This window comes from Sorex araneus, chromosome 5 (assembly GCF_027595985.1).
Source record: "Sorex araneus isolate mSorAra2 chromosome 5, mSorAra2.pri, whole genome shotgun sequence".
Taxonomy (NCBI): domain Eukaryota; kingdom Metazoa; phylum Chordata; class Mammalia; order Eulipotyphla; family Soricidae; genus Sorex; species Sorex araneus.
Window position 1 is genome coordinate 54894157 of NC_073306.1, and position 13968 is coordinate 54908124.

At 45.8% G+C, this 13968-nt stretch overlaps 1 protein-coding gene across 9 annotated transcripts in view; it reads left to right on the plus strand.

Annotated features, from left to right (window-relative positions):
* Positions 1-13968, plus strand: part of UBR4 (ubiquitin protein ligase E3 component n-recognin 4) — a 141478-nt gene that overhangs the window by 107146 nt on the left and 20364 nt on the right. For all 9 annotated transcript variants that reach the window (XM_055140939.1, XM_055140942.1, XM_055140946.1 and 6 more), the window contains 11 exons: positions 2031-2160; positions 2264-2421; positions 3489-3598; positions 4255-4396; positions 5022-5103; positions 6079-6252; positions 7408-7529; positions 8939-9136; positions 9954-10034; positions 12993-13080; positions 13549-13676. In XM_055140939.1, coding sequence (XP_054996914.1) covers positions 2031-2160; positions 2264-2421; positions 3489-3598; positions 4255-4396; positions 5022-5103; positions 6079-6252; positions 7408-7529; positions 8939-9136; positions 9954-10034; positions 12993-13080; positions 13549-13676 — 1413 coding nt within the window. The remainder of the gene's footprint in view (positions 1-2030; positions 2161-2263; positions 2422-3488; positions 3599-4254; positions 4397-5021; positions 5104-6078; positions 6253-7407; positions 7530-8938; positions 9137-9953; positions 10035-12992; positions 13081-13548; positions 13677-13968) is intronic.

The window sequence follows — 13968 nt, forward strand, 5'->3', positions numbered from 1 at the left end:
CCCTGAGCATCACTAGATGTGGCCCAAAAACATTTTTAAAAAAATTTTTGCCCCTTTGGTGGTTTATCTGTATATTAGATTTTTCCCCCATATCTTTTTTTAATTTTTATTTTTTTTGTTTTTTTTTGGTTTTTTTTGCTTTTTGGGTCACACCTGGCAATGCACAGGGGTTACTCCTGGCTCTGCACTCAGGAATTACCCCTGGCCATGCTCAGGGGACCATATGGGATGCTGGGATTTGAACCCGGGTCAGCCGCGTGCAAGGCAAACGCCCTACCCACTGTGCTATCTCTCCAGCCCCTCTTTTTTTAATTTTTAAATTTTATTTTCATAATAGTGGTGGGATTGGTGTTTAAATATTAAATGTAATGAAATATTGTGAACTACTTTATGAAATAAAAAGCACTGTCGTCCCGTTGTTCATCAGTTTGCTAGAGTAGGCACTAGTAATGTCTCCATTGTAAGACTTGTTACTGTTTTTGGCATATCGAATACACTATGGGTAGCTTGCCAGGCTCTGCCATGTGGGTGAGATACTCTCGATAGCTTGCCGGGCTCTCCAAGAGGGATGGAGAAATCTAAACTGGGTCGGCTGCGTGCAAGGCAAATGTCCTACCTGCTGTGCTATCGTTCCAGTCCATGAAATTAATTAATAAGTTAAAAGTATAAAAAATAAAAATATAATTACTTGGGAATAAAAAATATTTTCATAAGGTTATTCACATTAGTTGATTGCATTCAGTATTTCAACATCAATCCCACCACCATTATACCTTCCCACCATCATTCAAGCCTGCCTATCATAGGCAGATACTAGATCATTTATTTTCTATTATTGTGAGAGGTCGTGTGGCCGCAAAAGCTGCTGTACAGTCTTAGAATTACAAAATTGTAAGTGACTGTGGTCCAGAGATATCTCTGTAGGGAGATAATCCATTTTGAGATTCTTTTGTGAGTCTCTGGATCAAGGCTGTTAGAGAGTCTGCACCTCCTGAGATAGTGCCTGGAGGCAGTTAGTGGGTGTGACCGCCAGGACCTGGAGGGGGCAGGAAGATGTGGAGGGACAGCCCATCCCTGCCACCGCCTTGTGACCTGGAGTTTTCAGTCCCTCTTCCCACATACCTGAGTTTTTCTTCTCTGGAAGCTTGTGGCCACTGGGGTTCCATCTGGAGCGGGCGGAGAAGGGACACCTGCTCCATCTGAGGTGCCCCGGTGAAATCGGCTTGGCACGGGGTCTGGAGAAATCTCTGGCGAGCTGCTATCTTCCAGGATTCACTGCTGAGTCTCCCATATATTTCAAAACAACATATTGCTACAGAACTCAGAAGTAGTTGTGAAAATCCAGCGGTCTTAATAGTCCCGCTATTAAGTTATTTTCAGAAAGGTAAAACAATGCCATTTTGTTTTTCTGGATTTTCTTTTGTTTTGAAAGATACTGTTTAAATGTCATTCATGTTATAAATTATTTGTTCTTATTTTAAAGTGAATTAGTATTTTAAGAATTTGTTTTAAATTTTAATGTGGCAAACAGTTACAGAATCACGTATAAAAAAATCTTGGACCTCTCCACTTTTGAAGAGTTTTACGAAGTCCAGAGGCCAGCCAAACATTTGAGACCCTCTAGCTCAGAGCACTGTGTGGGGCTCTGTGCTCTGCAGGCTTGTTCTGGTCAGTGATGCCTACAACATTCTGAGGCTGCCCCGTGACTCCTTGGAGATTCGCTTAGGGGACTGTAAATCAGCCTGGGGGGTAGCAGTTAGTCAGTGCGGCTGCAGTATTGTCTGTAGGGTTCCAGCTAGCTCTTACCTGCACAGTTGAAGCCTGAAGCTCAGTACAGATAGTCTGCTGCTAAATGTGAACAAAATGCTTTAATTGGAAAATGTAATGGTGCCTAAAAGGTAGGATTATTGATCCTCCCAATCTTGTCTTTGCATGTATCTTTCTGGGGTATCAGTACCAGACACCCGTAGTACTGAGCTGCGGCTCAGGTGTGTCTCTCACTCTCTTTCCCCTTGTCCTCGTTCTTCCAGGATGTCCCCGTTGAGGCCCTTACCACGGTTAAGCCATACTGCAATGAGATCCATGCTCAGGCTCAGCTGTGGCTCAAGAGAGACCCCAAAGCATCCTATGAAGCCTGGAAGAAGTGTCTTCCTATTAGAGGTATGGCCAGTCCTTGGAAAGTCTGCCACTCCTCTCCTGACTTGAAGTCCTCTCTTGTGTTCCTTTCTTCTCCTCATCTCTCCTGCCCTCCCTTGCCTACCAGGGATAGACGGCAATGGGAAGTCCCCTAGCAAATCAGAGCTTCGCCACCTCTATCTGACTGAGAAGTACGTGTGGAGGTGGAAGCAGTTCCTGAGCCGGCGGGGGAAGAGGACCACCCCCTTGGATCTCAAATTGGGCCATAACAACTGGCTCCGGCAGGTCAGTGACTCCCCACCTGCTCGGCCCCTCCCCTGCTCAGCCAGCCCCACACCCCGAACTGTTTATTCTCTGGCCTTACAGACTGCTCTTCTTTTTCTTTGTGTTTTTTGCTTCCTTTCAAATAGGAAGCAGGTTCTAGCACGTTGGACTGGCCAGAACAGTTGTCCTGTCTGTCCTTATCAAATGTTTTGTGCTGTCCCCTCTCCTCCCTCACTACTTAATGGAGCCAGCTTCATCACCTGCACTCCCCCTTTCTGCAGCTTTCACATCTACTCTTAGCCACTCTCTTCCTAAGAATGAGAAAACGTAATTGATTTTATTTATTTATTGGAAGCAAATAGCTTTACTAAAGGATTATAGGAGAGAAGAGAGCCTCATAAAGGAAGGAAAGGAATTACACTGCCTGAGTTGGGAATGTGAGTGGCCCAGGATTGGCCTGTGCCATGATATTGTTTTGGAGATGTCATTTGTCCATTAACATATAAGTTAAGCAATACTTGGTTTACATACAATGTAAGAATTCTAGGTAGGCACCTTCTAAATAGATAACGGAAGTCTTTGTTTTGTTTTGCTTTTTTTTTTTTTTGGTCACACCCAGCAATGCTCAGGGGTTACTCCTGGCTCTGCACTCAGGAATTACTCCTGGCAGTGCTTGGGGGACCATATGGGATGCCGGGAATCGAACCCAGGTCAGCCGCGTGCAAGACAAACGCCCTATCCGCTGTGCTATCGCTCCGGCCCCAATAATGGAAGTCTTTGTTAAGGGGAGAATACCTCCTTATGTGATCTCCAGATTACTTCATGGAGAAGAGACCTGTTTTGCACTCTGCAGTAGTTAAACCTTACGTTAGCTGCTGATTTTACCATTTTTGAGCCACACCCAGCTGTGCTCAGGGAGCATCCCTGGACATAGCCAGGGATGGAGCTGGAACCCAGGAGCAGCCAGAGAGACTGTCCAGCACAGGCCCCATAACACCTCGACCTGCCCAGGGGACTTAGGATGTACTCAGCTGGGGGTCTGTTGGGGAACGGTCACCTGAGCCACATTTCTCTCCCATGCCTTGCAGGTGCTCTTCACCCCGGCAACACAGGCTGCACGACAGGCCGCCTGTACCATTGTCGAAGCGCTGGCCACCATTCCCAGCCGCAAGCAGCAGGTCCTCGACCTCCTCACCAGGTATCGTGTGAACGAGGTCGGGTTTCATTAGAGCTTTTCCCCTTTCCCAGGGAATCATAGAGCCGAGTGATGGTGGGTTTACCTGGGGCCTGTAGCCACTTTGTTTTTATGTGGAATATCACAGAAACAAAGTATTAAGAGATGAGTTTCGGTGGTAGTAGTAGGAATGGAGTTGTGGTCCGGGGATAAGGACTAATAAAAGCACCAGCAGCTGATATCTGTTGAGAGCTTATGACAACACAAATGTTTGATATACATTGTTGTTTAATCTTCAAGTATGTGAATAATTTGTCCACCTGTGGGCAACATTAGCACACAAACCGTGTAATTAAATTTCAAAGCCCAGGGTTTTAACCACTAAATGATATAATATGCAGTCAGTGGTCTTACTGCTGAGGTAACCACTGTTCAAGTGTTGGTGTTTATTATTGCAAATGTTTGTGGTTTATCATATTATATTTTGTGTTGTGTGCTCTGAATTCTTCCCAGGTGTAGGAGTTCCCCATTGGTTAGTTTGGGGTTTTCTTGGGCACTGGCCCTTGATCCCTCTAGGAGGGTCGGAGAGGGGAAGATAGGAAAGATAGCAAGGGTGAGAAGAATGGTTTGAACTGTTTGAGCTCTAAGGTTCTCACACCATGCCCACCTCTCCGTGGCAGCTACCTCGATGAGCTGAGCATAGCTGGGGAGTGTGCTGCAGAGTACTTGGCTCTCTACCAGAAGCTTATCACCTCGGCTCACTGGAAAGTCTACCTGGCGGCTCGAGGAGTCCTGCCCTACGTGGGCAACCTCATCACCAAGGTATTGTGCGTCCTGCCTGGGAGAACGCGTTCTCTGGTTCCCTTCATTGTACCTTGCCTCAGATAGAAATTCTGTGGCGGGTCTTGTTTACTGAGAAGAGTTAGTTTGTTGAAAACGTTGGTATTTAGACAGTTTCCAGTTGTTTGTTTGTCTTTTGGAGCTTCAACCAGACCACTGTGCTCCAAGCTTACACCTTACTCTATGTTCAGGGATCACTCCTCACTGTGCTCTGGAGACCATATGCTGTGCCAGGGATTGAACCTGGGTCAGCTACATGCAGAGCACGCACCTTGCCCGCTGTCCCACCTTTCCAGCCCTGTTTCTAGTTTCTTTGCTTGGTTTAACATTCCTTTCAAGTTAAATACACTTAACCTTTGTGACTGTCCTCAGCTTCTTGGAAAGGAGTTTTGTAAAAGTTCAGCTTGAGGAATCATTAAATAAAATGATCACTGCAGCGATTAGGGGGTGGTGGCAGGGGTGGATGTCACACCTGACAGTGTGCTCTGGGACTACACCTGGCTCTACTCTGGAGATCGGACCTCGGCCTCCTGAGCTGTAGTGTTCTGCCAGAGTGGGGGTGACCAGTGTCGGCAGTGCTGTCACGAACTGTGCTTACTGTCTTTAGGAAATCGCCCGCCTGCTGGCCCTGGAGGAAGCCACCCTGAGTACAGATCTGCAGCAGGGTTATGCCCTCAAAAGCCTCACAGGTAGTGATGGGTACCTGGCCCTTCCTTTGGGGCACTCTGGCTGGGTGTCGGTTGGGGCCAGACCTTTGTTCTCTGCCTGCTGGGGTTCACTTGCTTCTCTTTTGTGTTGACTACAGTGCAGAAGCTTTGCATTTTTCACTCATCAGTGGGCCTGATTTTCAGCTGCTGCTCTCGTTGACTGGCTTGTTGAGTGCCTGCACCATGCCAGTCCTAAAGTAGCTTTCTCTTGCTTTTTGTTTTCGGGGAGGGGCACACCTGGCAGTGCTCAGTTACTCCAGGCTCTGCACTCAAGAATTACTCAAGGTGGTGCTGGGGGACCATATGGGATGCTGGGGATCAAACCTGGTCAGCCGCTGTACTATTGCTCCGGCCCCAACTTTCCCTTGCTTTTTTTTCCCCCCCCTTGCTTTTAAAGACACAAATCTTCATTATTTATATTCTTTATTTTTTTTAATTAGTTTATTTTTGTTATTAGTGAATCACCGTGAGGGTACAGATACAGATTTACATATTTTCGTGCTTGTGTTTCAGTCATACAATGCTCGAGTACCCATCCCTTTACCAGTGCCCATTCTCCTCCACCGATGGTCCCAGTATCCCTCCCACCCCCCCACCCCCACCCCGCCTCTGTGGCAGGGCATTCCCTTTGGTTCTCTCTCCTTTTGGGTGTTGTGGTTTGCAATAGAGGTATTGAGTGGCCATCGTGTTCATCTGTAGTCTTTCAACACGTATCTCCCATCCCGAGCGGGTCTTCCAGCCACACTTTACTTGGTGTTCCCTTCTCTCTCTGAGCTGCCTTTTCCCCCAGCATGTGAGGCCGGCTTCCAAGCCATGGAGCAAACCTTCTGGTACTTATCTCTACTATTCTTGGGTGTTAGTCTCCCATTCTGTTATTTTATATTCCAAAGATGATAAATCTTCATTACTTATCTTCTGATCCATGCTCATGCAACAACTTTTTCCCTGTCTCAACAGGCCTTCTCTCCTCCTTTGTTGAGGTAGAGTCCATCAAGAGGCATTTTAAGAGTCGCTTGGTGGGGACTGTGCTGAATGGGTACCTGTGCTTACGGAAGCTGGTGGTGCAGAGGACCAAGTTGATTGATGAGACTCAGGATATGCTGCTGGAGATGCTGGAGGACATGACCACAGGTAGCCTCCCCACAGCCCAGAGCCCGGACTCCTGTCCTTCTAGGTTTGCGTGACCACGTTAGCCAGATGAGTCTGATGTCTACTCACAAAGGAAATCTCTTCCCTCAAAAGAGTACTGTTTCCAGAACTCTAAAACTCCAGCGCTGGCTTCTGTAAATTTGCACTTTTTATACAGAGTTTTTAGAGCAAAACATGTGCCGTTTGAGGTGTTTCCCTGACTGGGGGTTATTTCTTTAGTTTTGTCATTCAGCTCTTTGATTTTTCCTTCGTTATGTGGTCTGCTTCCTCTGCCCATGGAGTTCTGTGTAGATGTTGTTTGTTCTTTGACTTGTATTTTTCTATCATATTTATTACCTTTAAACAAATTAAGTTTATATTTGTTTGATTTTTAAAAAATTAAAATATCAATAGATCGATTTTATTGACCGCCGAAGCTTTAGCTCTTCTTCATGGTGCCTAAATCTTGTATTTTATGGTTCTTTACTGTGAGCTTATGGTTTGGGTTTCTCATGGTGCTGAGGATTGAACCCAGCCTTCTGTGTGCAAAGTCTGCATTCAGGCCACCTCTGTCCCTGTTTGTGGACATGCTTTAGTACATTTATTTATTGATTTTGATTCGTACCCAGCATTGCTCGGGGCTTTCTTCTGCTCTGTGCTGAGGGCTCCTCCGGCCAGGGCTCAGGTTCAGTATGTGGTGTTGAGGGTCAAACCCAGGACTGCTCTGTACAAGGCCTAACCGCTATACTACCTCTCAGGACCAGAATTTTTTTTAATTATTATTTTAGGTACTGTAGTTTATGAAACTGTTACTGGGAAGGTTTCATATGTAAAATCATCCCAGCACCACACCCTCTACTAGAGTGTCTGCCCCCTCCATTATTGTCCCAGTGTTGTCATCCCCTCTGTGGTAAACTTCCTACTGAAGACCATTTCTCAGATCCTGTTGATGCATTGTGTTGATTTGGTTAAGGCTTTCAAATGGAATGTGGGCTCAGCTCCAGGTTTTCAAGTGCATAATGTATGAATATATGCAATTTCTACAGGACATTGAAAGACTCAGGTAGAATCTTCTATTAATGTTAATTCATTGAAAATCTTTTCTTAGGTTCTGTGTGTGAAGTTCCTTCCTAATTTGAACTCTTTGGTTTCTGGCAGGTACAGAGTCGGAAACCAAAGCCTTCATGGCTGTGTGTATCGAGACAGCCAAGCGCTACAATCTGGATGACTACCGGACTCCTGTCTTCATCTTTGAGAGGCTCTGCAGCATCATTTATCCTGTAAGCAGTGGCATTCTTGCTTGAGCCGTGAAGCATCTTGGTGATTCATTGTAAACATGGACTATTTTACAGTAGTGGTGGGCACTTGGTCAACATTTTAGAAAGCTCCGTTGATAGAAGACAGAAACTGATGAGAAATCTAATGTCTTCTCAGTGTTTGTTTGTTTGTTTATGTAATTCTCGGCCAGAGCAATAGTACAACGGGTAGTGTGCTCATCCAGGCTGATCTGGATTTGATCCCTGTCACCCTGTATGGTCGTTTCCCCCCCCCCCCCACCCCGACCCCCGCCGCCAAGCCCTACCAGGAGTGGCTCCTGACTCAGAGCCAGGAGAAAGCCTTGAGCACCACCAGATATGCCTAAAACAGTAAGCAAGCCTCACCTCCAGCTGGCAGAATCCATTGCTTAGTGATGGATCCTTTGTGCTGTGAAAGAAGCTGTACTGAGCTAGAGCAGAGTTACCGAGCATATTTCACCTACCATCTCCTCTTTAGAAAGAAAGAAACTCAGTGCATACCCACCTATCTTGAAACAAACAGAAAAGAGGGCCTCCTCTTGGCACCAGAGCAATGGTATAGAGGGGAAGGCATTTGCCTTGCATATGACCGATCTGGGTTCAATCCCAGGTACCCCATATAGTCACCCAATCCCACTAGGAGCGGTCTCTGTGCACAGAGCCAAGAGCAAAACCCTGAGTATTATACAAGGTGTAGCCCGCAAGTAAAAAAAATTTAAGTTAATTTTTCCCATCCTTTTTCTTGGTTGTTGTGATAACCAGGGATAACAACTTTGCTTGTGAGGCTAGCAGATTTAGTTGCAAGGCCTACTGGGGGGTAGAGTAGTTGTGGTTGCACACACTTGAGTGTGGTGTGCTAAAGATCACATACTTGTGGAAGCAGGGACTGGAGTAGTACTTGTCACCAGAATCAGTATGTGTGAAGCAGTACTAAGGGATGAGTTCGTGGGTTTTTTTTTGGGGGGGGGGTTGTTTTTTACATTTTATTTTATTTTATTTTTATTATTGTTTAAATGAATCACCATGAGGTACAATTACAGACTTACAAGCTTTCGTGCTTACATTTCAGTCGTACAATGATCAAGTACCCATCCCTCCACCAGTGCCCATTCTCCACCACTAAGGTTCCCAGTATCCCTCTCCCCACACCCCCTTCTGCCTCTGTGGAAGGCGCATTGAGGGATGAGTTCTTAATAATACTCTTGGCCACAAGGTTTTTAAGGCAAGCGTTCTGCTACAGAGCTTTAAATGTCAGGGGGCTGAATGAGATTTGAGTGTTTCCCTCAGTGTTCATGGAATTTAGGTCGTGTGACGTGACTCTGAAGGACTCTGCCTTTCCTCTCCCCATATCTTTGGGTCATCCCTTCTCATCCAGCCACCTTTCTGTCCTTTAGGAGGAGAACGAAGTCACCGAGTTCTTTGTGACTCTGGAGAAGGATCCCCAGCAAGAAGACTTCTTACAAGGCAGGATGCCTGGAAACCCGTATAGCAGCAATGAGCCAGGCATTGGGCCACTTATGAGGGATATAAAGAACAAGATTTGCCAGGACTGTGACCTGGTGGCTCTCCTGGAAGATGACAGTGGGATGGAGGTAACGAGAACAGGGCCATGCTGACATGAGATGGGACCAGTATAGGTTCCTCCTGGTAGCTAATAGATCCTATGGCGGTTGCTTGCTTCATTTCCTTGCCTATGAAAGGGACCGGTGAGTCCCAGCTACCTACCTCACTGGGTGTTAAGGTTAATTACCTATAAAGGATTCTACCCAGTACCTGACCTGCAGTAAGCAAATGGTCAGTTGCTATTGCTTGTCATGTCTTGGGCATTCTTTAACCCTTATGCTCTAGCAAAGGATTCCCAGTGACTCTAACTTGATTAAATTCCTGAGCTGGAGAGACTGTATAGTGGGTAGGGTGCTTGCCTTGTTTGCACCTGACCAGGGTTCGTTCCCTGAAACCCCGTATAATCCCCCACAGAGCACAGAGCCAAGAGCAACCCCTGAGCATCACTGGCTGTGTGCCAAAAAAACTAAGGGGGACAAAACATTATCTACTGACACTCTAGCCCTGATGCAGGCTACTGGTCCTGTATCTGATACTTTCTGGTGGACCACCCCCTGGCTCTAGAGTGATCTTGTGCATGGTGAAAAACCATTAGGTGAGAGAAAAACATTGCCCTTTGTGGTGCTGGTCCTGGGATGGACGCAAGAGTGGAGAAGGTCCTCCCTCAGTAGGGGCTGTGGCCCTGAGGAGTGGGTCACACACACATGCATTGTTTAGAGTGAGAGTCGATACATCTGTGGTACCTTAGAATGAACAGTTAGAACCACTTACACAAAGTACTTTTTGATCTTGAAATTTATGTACCTTGCAGTTATTTGAAGTAACATCACCTACTTTTCTGTTCAGCTTCTAGTGAACAATAAAATCATTAGTTTGGACCTTCCTGTGGCTGAGGTTTACAAGAAGGTCTGGTGTACCACAAATGAGGTATGTGCTTGCACGCTCTCCCTCCCCTTCCTCCACCATGCTTCTCTCTATAGAGGGGAACTTACTTTCTTCTTGAAAGAGTGGTTTCCCTTTTCTAACTTACAGCAGAGGAACAGTTGTTAATAACCGCTTACCTGGTTTGAGACCACACTCCGGGTGCTCGCTTTCTCCTTCTGTGCTTGTATGGAGAAAACCCATCTCCCATCTCCTTCCAAGCCGCCTGCTGAGTGAAGGTTGAGGACCCTTAGGAGAAGATAGTGAGATAGTGGTTTTGGACCTGTATGCCCCAGTTGGGGTGTGAGAAGCACAGTGGTGGGGATGCTTGTCTTCACGCTACATGTGTGAGCACTTCCTGATGGATCGCAGGCCTTATAGGCCTGCTCCATTCTCAGAGTACTGCCAGTGGCTGTGCCAAGAGCATACTTTCTCTTGAATTGAGACTCAGGCAACTATTCTCGAGTCGGGGGAAAAGGAAATGAAGGAATTGCAGTACTCCTGTCCTTTGTGCCACCTCACATAGTCCTTTGTACCATCTGCCCATTCAGGAAAGTCTCTGTCTGCTGTGTGTATGTGTGTGAGGGGGGTGGTCAAGAGAGGGTGAGCCATGTCCATAGCAGACACCTCAATCCCTGTGCTATATCTCTTCTCTCTAGCCCCTGCCTCTTTTCTTAACTACTCCCCTTTGGTTTCTGTCTTCTTACTTCCTTTCCTTTTCCTTCTTCTCCTTTTCTCCTTCCCATCTCCACTCTCTGTTTTGGAATTCTTTAGTAAAGGAATCAAATGATTTGATTACATAAGCTAAATGCCTTTGGAGTTTAAGAAATTAAATTAGGGCCTGGAGTGATATTATAACAGGTAAGGTGCTTTTATTGCATCCAGCCAACTTGGGTTCAAGTCTCGGCACCCCATATGGTCTCCCGAGCCTGCCAGGGTTAATCTCTGAATGCAGAGCTGGGAGTGAACCTTGAGCACTGCTGGGTATGGTTCCCCCCCCCAAAAAAACCCTTAAATTAGCAGTAGATTGTTGACACATTTGGGCCTTTAGTTTGTTACATATTTTGCTTCTCTTCTTTCTGTTTTCCCTTTGTGCTGAGGATCCTGGTTGTTGTTAATTGGTGGTTGATCCTGCTCTCTGCCAGTTGGATAGATAAAGCCATTGGTAGGGGGATATGTAGCACAGAGAGAGGACTGACTTACTCAATGCCTTTTGTCATTGATCATTTAGTATTAAAATAGAGCAGTACAGGGGCCGGAGCGATAGCACAGCGGGTAGGGCGTTTGCCTTGCACGCAGCCGACCCGGGTTCGATCCCCGGCATCCCATATGGTCCCCCAAGCACTGCCAGGAGTAGTTCCTGAGTGCAAAGCCAGGAGTAACCCCTGAGCATCGCTGGGTGTGACCCAAAAAGAAAAAAAAATAGAGCAGTACAGAGGCTGGAGCAATAGCACAGCGGGTAGGGCATTTGCCTTGCACGCAGCTGACCTGGGTTTGACTCCCAGTATCCCATATGGTCCCCTGAGCACCGTCAGGAGTAATTCCTGAGTGCAGAGCCAGGAATAACCCTTGTGCATCGCCAGGTGTGACCCAAAAAAGCAGGAAAAAAAAAAATAGAGCAGTACAGGTTTTTAAATTTAATTTTATTAAATATCATCTTTGGCAAGAGTGATAGCACAGCGGGTAGGGCATTTGCCTTACATGCGGCTGACCCAGTTACGATTCCTCCACCCCTCTCAGAGAGCCTGGCAAGCTACTCGTAACGTATTCGATATGCCAAAAACAGTAATAAGTCTCACAATGGAGACGTTACTGGTGCCCCCTCGAGCAAATTGATGAGCAACGGGATGACAGTGAAATATCATCTTGAGATGCACAATTATGAACAGTACAGATTTGATCCCTGGTATACAAAAGAAATCAGGATAAACTATAGACACCCTTGTGAAATGGTGGTGGGGAACCCAGAGAATGAACATGGGCATCTTCTTTTGAATTCTCAGATACAGTAGAAGTTGAGGAATGTATGACCCTCACATCTACCACTTTTTCTTTTGAATAGCCAATTTCTTTAGCTAGGGCTTCAAAGCATTCTTTTCTTTTCCTTTCTACTCATGTTCTTTAACTGTTCGTTCTCTGAGGAATTCCCTTGGGACTTCGATTGCTGGAACAGTTTTGGAATTAGCCTTTGTGATAGGCCCTTTTCTCCCAGGATTTTCTCTTGTGAAGCTGAGCAAGGGCTCAGGGGCAGGCAGCCGGTATGAGTGTAGTAGCCTCTTTCTTTTCTAACAGTGCAATTCAGGCCCGTTTCTCATCTTGATTTAGGGTAGTATGTGTGCTAGAATGCCTCACTCAGTATCTTGCATATAGTGAACTAACATGAATTTGAATCATTCCATTAAGTTATAAATTTTAGCTTGTGCAAATTTTTCTATGAGTAGTCTCCTACTGAACATACCAGCATCTCTAGAGACAATGATCTGTGTAATCTCTATTCTTTTTCTGATTCCTGAGTCTTGAAGCAGCGTTCTTTGAGCTAATTTACTGTCCTTGACCTGATTCCTTGCCTATGATCTGTGTTGGTGAAGCAGAACTTCTACTTCCGGAGGAAGTACGGGCTTGAAATCAGACCTGGACTCCTTGGAGGCTAGCTGAGCAGTCTAACCGAGTTCTCACGATTTGACTGCTATAGGACTTAGCACAGAGTCAAACATTCTGTAATAATAGCTTTTACATAGCTCAATGAGGTTAATGAGATCATGTCTATAAAGAGCTTCACACAATTCCTGGCCTGTAGCAGACATGAAGAACAAGTGGCTTCCGTTCCCTTCAGCATTTTTATTCTAGATGTGTGATTAAGACCTTAAAGAGAAGTAGTAGATGTCAACAATGCTAAGACTTTAATTTGGACTAGGTGTTATCTGTGTTTTCTGGACTTACCTATAAGCACATTTTTCTGCTCAGGGAGAACCCATGAGGATTGTTTACCGCATGCGGGGGCTGCTGGGGGATGCCACAGAGGAGTTTATTGAGTCCCTAGACTCCACCACAGGTATGATCCCTTCTTTCACACGCATTGTTGGACATTGGACTTGAGGTTTGGAATTAATGAATAGTTTGTGACTTAGAATTTAGGGGTTTGTGGCTATACTCTCTTGGACGTCTGATCAGAATTATGGAGAGTTTACTTCTCTTCTGAATGGTGCAGATGTACCGGGCTGATCTAGACCCCAGACTTTGGGTTGGGGAAAAATTGGGGGGGGGCGGGGATGTAATTCGCAGTGGATGAGTTAAGATTTACTTCTAGTTTTTTGTTTCTTTTTTTATTGATGGTTGTGGTCTTACAATTATCATATAACTGAGAAAATAATTTTAAATTAATTTAAAAATAACTTGTCTCTTAGAGTGAGATAGTATAATTTACTATCTAATATCCTTTTATAATGGAAAAGTGAAGTAACATCCTGGAAAAGAGCTCTCTGTTTTATTTCTGTTTTCCCCCTTTTCTCCATTCCCCCAGATGAAGAAGAAGATGAAGAAGAAGTGTATAAGATGGCTGGTGTGATGGCCCAGTGTGGGGGCCTAGACTGCATGCTCAACAGACTGGCAGGGATCAAGGACTTCAAGCAGGGACGCCACCTCCTCACTGTGAGTCAGAAGCAACAGGATGGAACCCCTGTGAGGAAAAGCTGTGGCCACCAAACCCTAGCGGGCATGTAACCTGACACGGCAGGACGGTGCCAGGGACCAGTGCAAGTCAGAAATGACGGCAATTTCCCTAAACCATCTGCCCTTCAGGCTCATTTCCTACTTCTCTTCCTGGTCTACTTGCCCTGGAAAGCCAATGTGATGCTGGATTGCTTCTCAGCCTTTTGGCTAAGACCAAGTGTATACAGTCTTACGCTGGATCTCTTCAGCATATCACCCCACCTTCCCCACA